Source organism: Martes martes (assembly GCF_963455335.1).
Source record: "Martes martes genome assembly, chromosome: 18".
In the NCBI taxonomy this organism is placed as follows: Eukaryota; Metazoa; Chordata; class Mammalia; order Carnivora; family Mustelidae; genus Martes; species Martes martes.
The window spans coordinates 40,799,749-40,815,551 of record NC_137906.1 but is presented as its reverse complement, the minus strand read 5'-3'; the positions used below and the strand labels follow the sequence as shown (position 1 = coordinate 40,815,551).

Here is a 15,803-nt window from a genome sequence, read left to right as displayed (position 1 = left end):
CCGCCTCCCCCCGGACCGGAGCTTCGCGGTGGGTCCCAGACAGGCGCCGGCGCTTCACCGGGCGCTCCGTCGGCGCTCGCAGGGCCGCGGCACGCCGGCTGCGCCGCGGCCGCTGCCCACCCGTCCCCCGCCGGCGGTGCCCGGCCGCGCGCGCTTCCCCCGGGCCCAGCAGGGTCGCGCCCCGCGCTCCGGCGTCCGCCAGGCCGCTCCGCGCAGGCGGGACCCGGCCCCGTCGGGACAGGTGCCCACCCCGCGGTCCTCCCCCGCGCCCGGCGCCGCGCGCGCCCGGGCGGTGACAGACACCGCCGGTCCCGGGTCCCGGCCCCTCCCGGGCCGGACCAGACCGGACCCGCCGGCCAGAAGGAGACGGAACCCGCTGCCCCCGCCACCAGCCGCGAGACCCTGCGCCGCGGCGCCCGCCTTTAAGGAAGGCCCGCGAGGGGCGGGGCCTGCGGGGGCGGGGCCTGCGGCGCCGCGACGCGCTGACGTCAGGCCCGACGGAAGGCGGGGCGCGGGCGGCGGCGGCGGCGGCGGCGGTGGCGGCGGCGTTCGCTCGGGTACCGCGGGCACCTCAGCCTCCTCTTCGGCGGCCTCCTCGCCGTCCTCCTCACAGGCCTCCGCGGCGCCTGCCGGCTCGGCCACCGCCCCCGCCGCCGCCGCCGCCGCCTCAGCGCCCTCCCGCGCCCGCCGCGCCGCCGCCATGGGCCCGCGCCCGCCGCGCCGCCGGGCCGAGGGCAGCTGAGGCGCCGCGCGAAGATGGGCGAGGGCGGAGCAGGGCCCGAGCGCCAGCCCGAGCAGCCCGGGCGCCCCGCGCGCGCCCGCCCGCGCCGCCGCGGGGATGCCCGCGCCCGCCGCCGCGCCCTGAGCGCCTTTGTCTGCCGCCCGCGCCGCCCGCCGCACCACTGGCCTCGCGGGCCTGCGCCGCGGCCGGGGGCGCGCCCATGAAGATGGAGCCGGGCCGGCCGGCCTCCCCCGCGGGCGGCCCGTGCCCCGACGCCGAGCCCGGCGGGCCCGACCGGCCGGGGGCCGCCCCCGCCCCGCGCCCGGAGCCCGGCGCCCCGGAGGCCGCGGCCTGCGCCGATGCCGGGGCGGACCTGAGCGCCGGGCGAGCCCCGGGGCCGGACGCGCGCCCCGAGAGCTCCTGGGCGCCTGCCCCGGGCCCGGGCACCTCTTACCTGCTGCCGGGCCGGGCCGCCTGCGCGGACCCGGGCCCCGGCCCCGGCCACGGCCCCGGCCCCGGCCGGCAGCTGCCGGAACTCGGCCCGCTTCTGTCCTGGACTGAGGAGCCAGCGGATTACGGAGCCCCGGTTCGCCCGGAGAGCCCCTCTCTCCGCGTGCAGGGTTCCGGGCACAGCCGGCACGTGAGGGGCGCGGTCGACTTCTTCCCCGGCTTCCCCTCGCCCGCGGGGGACGAGCTGACGCTCGACGTGGGTCCCGGGCACTCGGACCGGCCCTCGGACTTCAGCCAGACCTGCCCGCTCCCGAGCGAGCCCGCGGCGTGTCCGGAGGACGGCCCCCGCCTTCGAGCCGTGTTCGACGCCCTGGACGGCGACGGGGACGGCTTCGTCCGCATCGAGGACTTCGTCCAGTTCGCCACGGTCTACGGGGCAGAGCAGGTAACCGGGCGAGCGCCCCCGGGCCCTGCGCCCGGCCGGCACGGACCTCCGCGGCCGGGCAGCGCGCGCTGTCCTCGCTGCTGTCGGCCGCTCGGGCCCGGCTCGCTGACGTTCGGCTCCCCCGTTTGGGGAGACTCACCCTCTCTCCCTGCCCCCTCCCCCCACCCCGTCCTCCCGAGCCGCGCAGGCTGGGTGTTTGCCCGCGGGGGGAGCTCCCGGCCACGCGTAGAGGGGCCCGGATCGAAGGGCCCCGCAGCGAAGCACGGCCCAGAGAGTCCCCGAGCTGAGGGTCCTGGGCCGCTCGGTTGAAGGCACCGCGAAGGCCCGGGCGCGGCTGGCCGCTGGACATCGTGCGAAGGGACGCATGCTGCTCTGAGCGCACTGGGCGGCGCGGCGGGCGCCGGTTCCGCCTCGGCTGCCCTTGAGCGAAGGCGGGAAGTTTCCGTGCTCCCCTTGAGTGCGGGACGGAGGGAAACTGGCCGCAGAGGATGGGGCGCGGGTGCAGGGCGGAGAGTACCGGGAGCCCAGCGCCAGCCGCGCGCCGCCTCCTGCGGGAGCCAGAGGTGCCGACAGGTGACGAGTGCACAGTGCGGTGCGTCATGGGTGGCGGGCGGCCGCCGAGGAGGGGCGTCGGGATCTGTCCTTGGCCTGGATCTAGCACCTGGGGAAGTTTAGGTGGAGAGAAAGGCGCTCACGCAGGGTCGCGGGAGACACCCGGTAGGCCCCTGGTGTTCGCACTGAACGCTGCAGGGTCCCTGGCACGCCGGTTCGCTGGTGTTCGTGTTGCCCTGACTGCAGACCTGTAAGTGGGGGCTCGAGTGTGCAGTGCCGTCCAGCCGCGAGGGCTTCAGGGGAAGAGGTGCAGTTCACGCCTGGTGTTGAGGGTGTCGTTTGTAAGCTGCGGAAACCTCCGTGAGGGATCCCCGTGCCAACGGGTGTCCAAGGCCCCTCGGGCTGTCGGAGCTGTGGGTGTGAAGATGTGGGTCCCCCCTCGCGGCTCCTTGAGCTGAGTCGCCAGCCCGGGAGGATGGCGGTGTCCGTGTGGGCGTCCCGCCCGGTGGGGTCAGCACTGCTTGTGTTTGGTCTGTGTGGAAGGCATTGCTGCGGCGGGCCCCACCTCGCAGTCTGGTGGGCACAGAGCTGTGTGACTGACCGCGTGCCCTGTGGGCGGCTCGGATTGCGATTGCTGGGCCAGTGTCTTTTTCTGCTTTTCCTTCCTGCCGCTGGGCTCCAGAGCACTGGGCGCATCCTTGTGTCTTCTCTCCAGACAGAGCCTTCCTCCGCGCACCAGTCACAGGTGCTGGGGGGTCCACTTGTTCTTGTTTGTGCGGACCTGGCTCTGAGACCGCACTCTGTGGCTTCCGTGAAGCTCAGGTGTGTTTTCTCTGGGTCGCCACTGTTTCTGGGGCCGTAGTAGGCAGGGTTTTGTTTTTTTGTTTTTGTTTTTTAAGATTTTATTTATTTATTTGACAGACAGAGATCACAAGTAGGCGGAGAAGCAGGCAGAGAGGAGGAAGCAGGGTCCCTGCCGAGCAGAGAACCCGATTCGGGGCTGATCCCAGGACCCTGAGATCATGACCTGAGCCGAAGGCAGAGGCTTTAACCCACTGAGCCGCCAGGCGCCCTAGGCAGGCGTTTTCCATCTCTCTCTACAGGCAGGGACTGGAAGCCCGGGACGGATGAATAATTTCGCAAGCCCTCATGCATGGTCAGTGCTCGAGCAGGGATGAGCTCACAACCTTGAGGTGGCTCCCAGGTTACTAGATTCGGACCGTGAAAATACTTCCACAGAGTTTCGCGTTACTGACTTTCGTAAAGTCCTTTTCATTTGAGAAACACCTTTTGTAACTGTCCTTGTCCATCACAGTGGGAAAAAGCTTTCTTGTAATCACAAAGTAGAAATGAGTCGGAATTCTTTGCTCTGATAGCTCCTGGTGGAATTTTGAGATTTTATTTATTTATTGTGGGGAGAGGGAGCGAGAGCACGCACCGATGAGGGAGAGTGGGAGAGGGGGAGGACAAGGGAGGGTACGGACCCTGAGATCATGACCTGAGCCGAAACCTGAGCCACCCAAGTACTCCTCTCCTGGTGGAATTTTAAATTTGGGGGCAAAGCCCAGGTGACTTGGGGTTTGGGGGGATGGCCGTGTATGGGGAGATCTGTGGCGTCGCCGCCCTGCTGTCTGAGACTGCTCTGGAAGAGGCAGTCCTGGGAGTGGTCGTCTCAGTACCTGGACTTGGACAAGCTTCCTGGGACGGTGGAGGAGAGCTCTTGCTTTGGAGCGGATAATTTACAGAGTGATGAAGGGTTGGTTTTGGGCCCGTGTGTAAGCTTTGCTGGCCTTTATTATGACTCAGGATTGCTTTTTCCAAGTCTGATGTCAGAATGCATTATAGAGGAGCTAAGAGAAAAAATAGTGTCTGATAGTGGAGTAGTTTGTTTATTTATTTATTTTAAAGATTTTATTTATTTATTTGACAGAGATCACAAGTAGGCAGAGGGGCAGGCAGAGAGAGAGGAAGGGAAGCAGGCTCCCTGCTGAGCAGAGAGCCCGACTCGGGGCTTGATCCCAAGAACCCTGGGATCATGACCTGAGCCGAAGGTAGCGGCTTAACCCACTGAGCCACCCAGGCGCCCCTGTTTATTTATTTTTAAAGACTTTATGTATTAGGGGGAGCGCGTGCGTGCCTGTGCCGGAGCGGGGGTGGAGGGCAGAGGGACAGGGAGAAGCAGACTCCCTGCGGGGCATCGAGCCCTTTACTGCCACCTGAATCCTAGGACACCCCCCATCTTGACCTGAGCCCAAGTCGAGGCTTAACCGACTGAGCCACCCGGGTGCCCGGATAGTGAAGTAGTTTAAAGAAAACTGAGAAATTCCACCTCATGATGAGTATTTTTAAACTTTTAAAATGAAAAGCCCTGAACACTGCAGAAGAAGAGGGAGCACCCAGGCCGCCGCGCAGTCTCCGCCGGCTCCGTGCCTCCGCGCAGCCCCACACGCGGTCTGGGAAGCGTGTGCCTGGCCGAGAATCTCGCTGTCTGCACCAAAGTACGTCTCTGTAAGAGATAAGAGATGAGAGAAACAGCCGGGGTTTTTCAGAGGCACTGGGAAGAGATAAGGTGGGTAACAGCAGCAGCGACCCTAAGTCTCTGTACTCTCCGCCGTGAGATTTCAAAATAGGGCCCGCGAGAGGCTCCGAGGCTGGTCACGTTACGGTTCTTGATGACAGCAGCTAGATTGTTCTCCGGTACGGTCAGGTACACAAAGGTAGCATGTTGAGTAACCTGTGTGTGAAGGAGCAATTTTAAATTATTGAAGCCGGTTACCTGAATTTTTCATGGCTGCAGCTCCTACTTATAAAACAGACGGCTGCTGTGTCGGTCTTTCTTGAGCAGTGTCATGATGTGTGTGGGTCCCCTTACCTCATCTGGCGGTAGATCAGATGTGGGGTAACGGGACACGGTGCTGGTGGTGGTCAGCAGAGGGAAGGAGAGGAAGGACTGCGGGGCAGTTTTCTCGTTGCTCTTGCTGGGACAGGACTTTGTGGTCCTAGCCACCCAGGCGCTAGCTGCCAGGTTGGGATAGGTTATTTTTAAGGCCTCGACCATTTCTGAAGAGTCTTCATCAACATGACCCCTTCATACTGAGAGGGATGTAGAAAAGAATGTTAGGGTTTGAAGCCGACGGCCAAGAAAGAATTCTCGAGACGTCTTTGGCGCAAAAATGTGGTTTTGTTTATTTTTTATTTATTTTTTAAAAGATCTTATTTATTTATTTGACAGAGAGATCACAAGTAGGCAGAGAAGCAGGCAGAGAGAGAGGAGGAAGCAGGCTCCCTGCCAAGCAAAGAGCCCGATGCGGGGCTGGATCCCAGGACCCTGAGATCATGACCTGAGCCGAAGGCAGAGCCTTAACCCACTGAGCCATCCAGGCGCCAGCCTCCCCAAATGTGGTTTTAAAAGCAGGAGGCCAGGACCCGTGGGCAGAAAGAGCTGCACTGGGGTGGTGAGGAGTGGCTCATTATATTACTTTCAAGTTGGGAGGGGGTTAAGAAAAGCATAAATCTCTGAGGAATTTTGGAAGCAAGGTTTCCAGGACCTTGAGGGGGTTGGCCGTTGTCGGGTAAAGGTCATTTATGACCGTCTAATGAAACCTGGGTCATGAGACTGTTCAGGTGTGTGTCGCCGTGGGCCACATGCTTGGGGGATGATTGCCAACATGTATCTCAGGGGTAGAGATAAAGGGAGTTTCCAAAGGAATTTTTGTATGTTAGAGGAGACTTACAGGTTAACTCCAAAGGAATTTTTGTATGTTAGAGGAGACTTACAGGTTGCGGGGGGGGGGGGGTGATGGGGGGGGGAGGAGGTAAGAGGGGTTGGGCTCGGATTGCCTTTGGCCCTCAGCAGGCCCTGGAAGAATGTCACTCTGCCTGTTTCAAGGACTTGTCAGTGGGGCTCTAGGTAGTAAGGAAATTTAATAGTTTTTCTTCTGCCGTTGTTTCCCACGTCAAGAGGGCTGATGTTTTTGTAGCTGTGACCAGCTCATCCTAAAACGAATATTTTTCAAAGGAATTAATTATAATCATAAAGATTATCTCCACATTTTAAGGTTACGCACACATACATGTTTCCATCTCGATAGTCACTGATCCTGTCCAGAGCACCTCCACGTTGAAATGCTGGATGCCCTCCAGGGACCTTGGAGGCATGGTCCTTTTCGGCGCTTGTGTAAGTAGGCTGCTGAGGGAAGTGTCGGTACTCAGGTCTCCCTGCGTCTCCGTCCCGCAGCCCTGCTGGTGAGCGGCTGGAAGTTCCTGGGGACAGGCGGCCCCACCTTGCGTCGCGTCAGTGCCCTTCCCGTTTCGTTCCTAGCCTGGAATTTGAGTGTGAGTGTATCTGCGTGAGAGAGGGAATGGACACAGGTGTGGGAGCAGGTGCCTGTGGGAGCTGGTGTGGGGGTGTGTGCGCGGCTCTCGGTCTGCATGTTGAAGGAATTGCTGAAAGGCAGGCGACGCTCCTCGCTGTGCTTGGGTCACAGGTAACTTCGTTAGTGTCTTAAAATGGCTCTTTTGTATTATAAAAGTAACACATGCGTATTATTAAAAAATTGGAAAATGCAAAGTGATATAACATGTAAAACAAAAAAATAGCCAAGAATGCCACTGTTCTGAGAGAAACACCTGTAGCATTGTAGTGCATCTCCTTCCAGACTTTTTTCTACACATCCCCACAGAGATTTGTATACAGCTGAGATCACTCTGGATAGAATCGAAATTACATGATGAAACTGAATGATATCAGTAAGCAAAGTGAGAGAAATCCTCTATAATCTCACTTCCCAGAGATAACTACAGAGTGTTAAAATGTAAATTAGGATATGTGTCAGAAATGCTTCATGGCACAAAAACGGTCCAAGTCCCGTCTCTCCTGTTGGGAACCCGCTTTTTGACCTGTCTTTTGAAATTGGAGATCTCTGATACCAGTTGCCTAAAGGAAACCTAAAGTTCAGTTGTTTCTGGGAGGATTTAGAAACGCGAGGGGTCATTCCATCATAGGATCTGACATACGGGAGGAATTTAATTCCGTGTAGACCACCCGGATCAGGCTGTCAGTGGCACCAAGCTGATGGATTGCTTAGCTTACACTTACTTTGTTTAAGTTCTGGAAACAGGGTCTAAACATCTGTTAAAATTGAAGTATCAGGGGTGCCTGGGTGGCTCAGTGGATTAAGTGTCTGCCTTCGGCTCAGGTCATGGTCTCAGGGTCCTGGGATTGAGTCCTGCATCAGGCTCTCTGCTCAGTGGGGAGCCTGTTTCCCCCACCCTCTCTCTGCCTGCCTCTCTGCCTACTTGTGATCTCTCTCTGTCAAATAAATAAATAAAACCTTTAAAAAAAATTGAAATATCGGGCAGAAGAATTAGGGATCCCCTGGACACTGTTACGTAGCCCTTAAAAGCGAGAATGACAGTCCCAGAAGTACTTCTTATTAGTTCTTCTGAGATGAGGAGAGTGGTGTATGTATCACGGCTTTTTTTTTTTTTTTTAAGATTTTATTTATTCACTTTGACAGACAGAGAGAGATCGCAAGTAGGCAGAGAGGCAGGCAGAGAGAGAAACAGGCTCCTCGCTGAGCAGAGAGCCCGATGCGGGCCTCAATCCTAGGATCCTGGGATCATGACCTGAGCTGAAGGCAGAGGCCCAACCCACTGAGCCACCCAGGCGCCCTGTATGCCACGGTTTTAACTATGTGAAAATTACCCACGTGGAAGAGTCTTGAAGGAAACCCTAAAAATTAGTTCTAGTTGTTTGCGTGTGTACATGTGTGTATTGGGAAGCTGTATTTGTGTGGCGCGAGAGGGTCTGTAGGAATGGGGTCGGTTTCATTTGAGGTACCGGCCAAATTTTGTTATGTTAGTGATTTTTATTTTGTCTTGGAAAGTAGTGCCTATATATGTATTATAAATTTCAAATAGTATAAAAAGGAAATCTAGTAAAAAATTCTATTACAATCTTTAGAAATAAAAGTTACACTCTTTTTTAAGAAAAAGATTTATTTATTTGACAGAGAGAGAGATCAAAAGTAGGCAGAGAGGCAGGCAGAGAGAGAGGGGGAAGCAGGCTCCCTGCTGAGCAGACACCAGTGCGGGGCTCGATCCCAACCTGAGCCAGAGGCAGAGGCTTATTAACACTGAACCACCCAGGCGCCCCCCCCCCCCGTTTTTGAAGATTTTATTTATTTATCTGACAGAGAGCAGGAGAGGGAGCACAAAGGGGGAGTGGGAGAGGGAGAAGCAGGCTCCCCGATGAGCAGAGGGCCCGGTGTGGGACTCAATGCCAGGACTCTGGGATCGTCACCTGAGCCAAAGGCTGACGCTTCACCTACTGAGCAACCCAGGCGCCTCAAAATTACACTCTAAGGATAAGATGCTTGGGGCGCCTGGGTGGCTCAGTCATTAAGTGTCTGCCTTCAGTTCAGGTCATGATCCCAGAGTCCTGGGATCAAGCTCCGCATCAGGCTCCCCCATGAAGCAGGGAGCCTGCTTCTCCCTCTCCCTCTGTTGCTCCCCGTTTGTGTTCCCTCTCTCACTGTCTCTCTCTTTCTGTCAAATAAATAAATCTTGAAAAAAGATAAGATACTTACATGTTTTACTTTGACTTAGTTAAGGTTTTACATCAATTTACAGAGTACATCTAAAGAAACGCAGGTTTTCCAGTTGACTTTTTTTTAAAGATTTATTTATTTCAGAGAGAAAGGGAGCAAGGGAAGGAGCAGAGAGAGAGGGAGACTGATAAGCTCCCTGATAAGCAGGGAGCCGTACATGGGGCTCATTCCCAGGACCACGAGATCATGACCTGAGCTGAAACCCAAGTTGGATGCTTAACCCACTGAGCCACCCAGGCGCCCCTTTAATGAACTGTTATACAACATTGAATTGACATGTTCAGATGCTTATCAAAGACAGACTGTTGATCTGTGTTGGTGTTTGGTAAAATGCATAGTCTAAGAGTGTCTGTGATTCTTGACGGCTGGCTACGAGGTGGGCGTTGTGCTTTCCTCAGTGTCTCATAACACAAGTAACTCTGAGAACTTCTGGTGAAAAGCATGGCCCTGCAATTTTCAGAAGTGGAGACCAGTAGATAAATGATTCAGTATTGTGGTTGGGGAGGAAAATAAATTTTTCCAGAAGGTACAGTTTTGTTTTTCCATCCAAATATATTTTTTTAAAGATTTTTATTTATTTATTTATTGGGCAGAGAGAGAGAGAGAGAGACAGCGAGAGAGGGAACACAAGCAGGGGGGAGTGGAAGAGGGAGAAGCAAGCTTCCTGCTGAGCAGAGAGCCTGATGTGGGGCTCGATCCCAGGACCCTGGGAGTATGACCCGAGCCGAAGGTGGATGCCCAACCATCTGAACCACCCGGGCGCCCCTTCCGGCCAAATATTTAGGCAATTTTAGGCAAGTTGGTATTACTCTGGTTGTGATCTTGTGGTGGTCTTGGGTTTGTCATAAGTTTCAAAACCAGAGCGAGTGTTGACTTAACATTGAACGTTCTGTCTGTGCCCCTCGAACAGGTGTTCTGGCTCCTTGCCTCCAAGACGCTCTTTGGGCAAGCTCAGTCTTGGGCTCGAAGCGGCAGGATTTGAATGGGTGCTGCCCCTCCTCTGCAGGGACATATGTGGGCATCTGGTAGTGTGGACGACACTCAGTGTGAGACAGATTGAAGGGCCAAGTAACATTTTAGCATTATTGGCTTGAATAGAGCATGATCACCAGTGTCACAATAGGGCAGAAGCCCAAGGGGCACATAGCGTCTGTATGTTGATGACTTGAAACTCTAGATACTTATAAAATTGTAAAATCTTAGCTGTTTCTAGTTTTTTTCTTGAAATGCTAGCTAATTTTTAAGAAATTTTTTTTTATCTATTTTCGAGGGAGGGAGAGAGAGCATGCGTGTGTTGGTGCGTGGGAGCATGAGTGGGGGGAGGGGCAGAGGCAGAGGGAGAGAGAATCTCAAGCAGGCTCACCGCTGAGTGTGGAGCCCAGTGTGGTGTTCCATCCCAGAAGCCTGAGATCATGATCTGAGCCGAAATCAAGAGTCGGGTGCTGAGCCAAATGAGCCAGCCGGGCACCCCCCCCCCCTTTTTTTGGATGCTGAAATCTGAGAACAAAGCCTAAGTAATTTTGTTTTTCTTTTTCTTTTCTTTTTTAGATTTTATTTATTTATTTGACAGAATGAGAGAGAGAGCGCACAAGCAGGGGGAGTGGGAGAGGGAGGGGCAGGCCCCACTTCGGCCAGGCAGGGAGCGGGACTCGTTCCCAGGACCCCGGGATCACGACCTAAGCTGAAGGCAGATGCTTCACTGACTGAGCCCCCGGGTGCCCCCTGCTAGGTAATTTTCTAAAGGCCCATGCCCTTGAAGGATTTAAGAATATACAGCTCTTGGGATTCTAGTTTGTTAAATAATCTATTTTACTTTTTCTTTTGTTGGATGATTAAAAAATTTTTTACCAAAGTTTTAGAGTCTTCTGTGCCCACAGCTAAATAGTCATGCTGTAGTCAGAAGTGAGCTCAATGCCGGTAGCCCCGTTTGAGCTAGGGCGACGCGGCATTGGGAGCTCATCACTGATGTCAGTGTCAGAGGCTTCACAGAGTCATTGTTCTTTTTCATTTCACATCATTTGTTCTGGTTTCTCTTTAAGCAAGTTTAATCATCTTAGGCTGTGAATGATGTGTGGCACCTGTTTGGCAAGTCTGTTTATAGGTAGGTGGTTCATGTGTTTGGACAAGAGGAATTGTTCGCCACTGTAAAGACCATTATTGCCGGGGCGCCTGGGTGGCTCAGCCAGTTAAGTGTCTGCCTTCGGCTCAGGTCATGATCCCAGGGTCCTGGGATGGAGCCCGGCATCAGGCTCTCTGCTCAGCGGGGAGCCTGCTTCCTCCTCTCTCTGCCTGCCTCTCTGCCTACTTGTGATCTCTGTCCATCAAATAAATAAATACAATCTTTAAAAAAAAAACCAAAAAAAAGAAGACCATTATTGCCCTAAATCGTGGGGTAACAAAACAATGTGCTTAGCATTTTACTGTCATGAGCAAGCTAGGTGCATTTTGTAAACCTTTTGTTTTGAGTAAGCTGCCTGCCAGTGAACTGATTAATCATACACACACACACGTATACATACATACATATATACACACGTATATTTTTGCTTGATGATTATATTGTAGTATTAAATTTCTTATATGTATTTATTTAGAAGACTGTTATAGAGAGAGAGTGTGCGTGTGAGTGTGCACGAGCAGGAGAGGCAGGGAGAGGGAGAGAAGCCCGCATCAGGCTCCCTGCTCAGTGGGGGCTCTGCTTCTCCCTCTCTCTCTGCTGTATGCCCTGCTTGTGCTAGCTCTCTGTCAAATAAATGAATAAAGTCTTAAAATCAGAAGAAAAAAGACAGGGGCGCCTGGGTGGCTCAGTGGGTTAAAGCCTCTGCCTTCAGCTCAGGTCATGATCTCAGGATCCTGGGATCAAGCCCTGCTTCGGGCTCTCTGCTCAGCGGGGAGCCTGCTTCCTCCTCTCTCTCTGCCTGCCTTTCTGCCTACTTGTGATCTCTGTCTGTCAAATAAATAAATAAAATCTTAAAAAAAAAAAGAAAAAAGACAAAAACCTGGTAGAAAAATGGATAAAAAATATGAAGACGTCCTACAGGAAAAGATACACAAATGGCCACTAAACATGTGAAAATATGCTCACCCTCACTCATGATGAGAAAGATGAATGCAAATTAAAATCACTTAGATGCATTTCTCCCTCATCATGTTGGCAAAAGTGTAGACGCTTGAACACATTCTGTCGGTGAGGCTGTTGGGAAGCAGACGTGCTCTCCTGTTGCTGGTGCGGGTGCAGAGTGGTACAGGCCTTATCATCAAGGGGGGTTTGCAGTATCTGCACACACACTGACCGTTTGGCTTGACTGTCCTACTTCTAGTGATTTACCCTGAGGATGTTCTTCCACAAGTAAAAAGTACCAGATACACAGGTGTTCACTGCAGCATTATCTGTGAATGAAATATGGAAACTGTCGTGTCCGTCCAAGAAGAGTGAGGTCTGTTCACGGGACAGGGTGCGGCTGCAGAGCGACAGGGGAAGGTTTGTCCACACTGGCAGGGGGGGGAGCCCAAGGTGCAGCAAGTGGGAAGAGTAGACAAGTCCGTCTGCAGAATCGTGGTGAGAAAGAGTGGGTGTGTGACCCTCTGCTGGGAGGCTCGTAGAGGAGTCAGACCAGAGTGGGAAGGGAGAGGGGAGGTCGTGCTTAACGGGAAGTTGGAAAAGTCCCGGAGATGGATGACGGCGATACTTGTCCAACACCGTGGATGTACTTCATGTCACAGGATACGGTTGTAATCTTTAAAATGGTTGGTTTATCACAATTAAGAAAGAAAGAAAGAAAAAGAAAAGAGGGATCTGAGGTGCAGAACCCTAAGTGACGGACTTCGGCTCCAATGAAGAGGATTGATAAGCATAATTAAGAAACCACACCTTATGGGGTGCCTGGGGGGCTCAGCCAGTTAAGCATCTGACTCCTGATGTGTGCTCAGGTCATGATGTCGGGGTTGCTCACTTGCTCTCTCGAAGAAAGATCTGAAAAAGAAAAACAAACCACAAAACAAAAAGGAAAGAAACCACACCTCTGGGGACCTGGTTGGCTCAGTCAGAAGAGTGTGTAATTCTTGATCCCAGGGTCGTGAGTTCGAGCCCCATGCTGGGTGTAGAGATTACCAAAAATAAATAACCTTTAAAGAAGAAAAAAGAAAGAAACAAACAAACCACACCTGATGGCCCCCAGACCAGGCTTTTCCTCCTCACCTGTGTTCCTGGTGTGGCGTTCAAGATCCTCAGCTCATCAAGGTTTAAGATCCACCGGCTGGGGGCACCTGGGTGGCTCAGTGGGTTAAGCCTCTGCCTTCGGCTCAGGTCATGATCTCGGGGTCCTGGGATCGAGCCCCACATCGGGCTCTCTGCTCAGCGAGGAGCCTGCTTCCCTCTCTCTGTCTGCCTGCCTCTCTGCCTACTTGTGATCTCTCTCTGTGTCAAATAAAAAAATCTTTAAAAAAAAAAAAAAAAGATCCACCGGCTGCAGGATGGGGCTGGGCGGGCGGGAGCTGTAAGGAGGCGAGGTGGAGGGAGGAAAGGGAGAAGCAGACTTAGGGAGAAGAGGAAATGCGTGCAGGAGGGCGCCGAGGGGCGGAGGGGCCGAGGGGCCAAGGTGAGTGACTGACCCGAGGGGGTGGGGACAGGGTGTACGGCGTATGGGAGGGAGAAACCTGTCTGAGTCTACCTTTTTATGTCTCTTTGCCTTTTTTTTTTTTTTTTTAAGATTTTATTCATTTGAGAGAGAGAGTGCGCATGTGCATGGGACAGGGGAGAGTCATAAGGAGGAGCGGACTCCTGCTAAGCAGGGAGCCTGATGTGGGGCTGATCCTGGGATCCTGGGACTCCGGAATCTTGGCCTGACCTGAAGGCAGACGCTTAACCCATTGAGCTACTCAGATGCCTCTGTGCCTTTGACTTTGGGTCATCCAGATACTCTACATATTCAAAAACAAATTAAGATAACTGTGATAGAAAGAAAACCAAATTGAATGAACCTGGAAGTATATCGAATTAATAACATAACCACGTGGGAAAGATTAATTCAAGTCCCATGAACACAGGACTCTGTATACCTTTAGCGAGTTGTATTCAAAAGAAAAAAAGCTGCAAAGAAACTTACTGTGAAGTAGGTTCATTAATAGATCAACACAGTCGTTCTGAAATCACTTTGGGTGTGTGTCAGATAGAACAAATGCGTGTGCAGGTGCTGGGAACCAGGCTTCTCCAGCAGAAAGGGTATAAGTGGTATAGAGAAGGTGAAGGAGAACCCTGTTGTCTTGGGATTTAAACGGAGGGTATCAGTAGGAAGACATGATGTAAAGTAATCAAATAATCTAGCTCTGTTGTCAGAGAGGGTCTAGGAGCACTGACATTAGTAGCGGTGGGTACACCTAACCCCCAGATCATGGTTGCAGACACCATTCCCCACTAAAGGAACCAGGGATCCTCAGAGAAATGCCTTATTTCAGGTTTGAGGTGGGCAAAATTTACTGTGAGCCTGGATTATCTTGTACCGGAAAGCGAGGAAGTGTTCAAAAATTGATGGGGACATGTCAGAAACAGAGCAGCTTGAATGGGTTCCCAGTGGGCAAATCTGGGACATTGGGAGTGCCAAAAAAGAGTAATGATGATAAAGGGTACATCGAATTTAAAGTCTGTGGCACACAGTAAAACCAGTCCTGGTGACAGCCCAAAGGCGCGTGGCTCCTTAGAGACCTTACTGACAAATGCACTCCAGGGTGGAAGGTGACAGACTTGGAGGTTCGTGTATTGTTTTCCTGCATCGGTGTTTTGAGACAACCAAGGTAATAATCGATTCAAGGGAGGAGGGCCAGCGGTTGTCAGAAACCACGGCGTAAACATTTGAGGGAGGAGACAGTGGGAGCTGCATTCCAGAGTGTCGTTCCACAGATGAAGGAGCCAAACGGGAAAGGAGAACTTGGCAACGGAGAATCGGAGTCCGCCTTGACCGGGTGTGATCGGCTCGGACTTCCCAGTGATGGAGGGGTGTGGTGGGGCGGTCAGCATCGTTGCTGACGTCGGATAGTGAGAGAGAACCCGACAACCCAGACTGCAAGGCACTGGACAGTGCTCTGGATGCTTGAAAATGCGTGTCATAAAAAGGGTTGGGGACTCTTTCAGACAGAGGAGGGGAATTGTGACAACTAATACCTGGTTCTCAGTTAGAAATTGGATTAAAGGGAAGCAGAACAACTGTGAAGGCCATTATTGGAGTAATTGGGGAAATTTGAAGACAGATGATTACTTGAGGTCAGTGGTGTCATCATGGTTTGTGTAGGAGGATGGTCCTCGTTCCTAGGAAATATATGCTGGAAGCGTTTAGGGAGGCGTGACGATGTCTGAAGCTTATTTATGTTTTTAAAAAATCTCCTTTTTAAGCGATCTCTGTATGCATTGTGCGGCTCGAACTCACAGCCCTGAGATCAAGAGTTGCACCATATACCGACTGAGTGGGCCAGGCGCCCCTGCAGCTTAGTTCTAACAGTTCTGCCACAGAAGTGCAGGTGTGTAGAAAGCGACAGGAAGCAAACGTAGAAGGACGTTAGTGATTGATACATGTACAGGAGGGATAGCAAATGCCCTTCAAATTATTCTTTTCTAAAAGTTTTGAAAATTTTATTTATTTTTTTATTTTTAAAGATTTTATTTATTTATTTGACAGACAGAGACAGGACCCTGGGATCGAAACCCTGGACTGCTGGTCCGTAAACTCTGGAGACCCTGCACACTGTTCAGTGTTATCGGGACCCAAAAGCACTTCTGTTTATGTGAGTTTTATCTGTTGATCTGGACTCTCTTAGGAAGTGAAGCTGAAAAAGTATGTGAAATATGTTTTTATTAGTCGATTAAAAATAATCCCTTACAGGGCGCCTGGGCAGCTCAGTGGGTTGAGCCTCTGCCTTTGGCTCAGGTCATGATCTCAGGGTCCTGGGATCGAGCCCCACATCGGGCTCTCTGCTCCGCGGAGAGCCTGCTTCCCCTTCTCTCTGCCTGCCTCTCTGCCTACTTGTGATCTCT

General features: G+C 53.2%; 1 protein-coding gene across 4 annotated transcripts in view; it reads left to right on the top strand.

The window, feature by feature from the left end:
• Positions 1 to 941: 941 nt before the first annotated feature.
• Positions 942 to 15,803, top strand: part of RAB11FIP3 (RAB11 family interacting protein 3) — a gene marked incomplete at its 5' end in the record, with an annotated part of 78,563 nt that continues 63,701 nt past the window's right edge. For all 4 annotated transcript variants that reach the window (XM_080830013.1, XM_080830012.1, XM_080830011.1 and 1 more), the window contains one exon: positions 942 to 1,616. In XM_080830013.1, coding sequence (XP_080686139.1) covers positions 942 to 1,616 — 675 coding nt within the window. The remainder of the gene's footprint in view (positions 1,617 to 15,803) is intronic.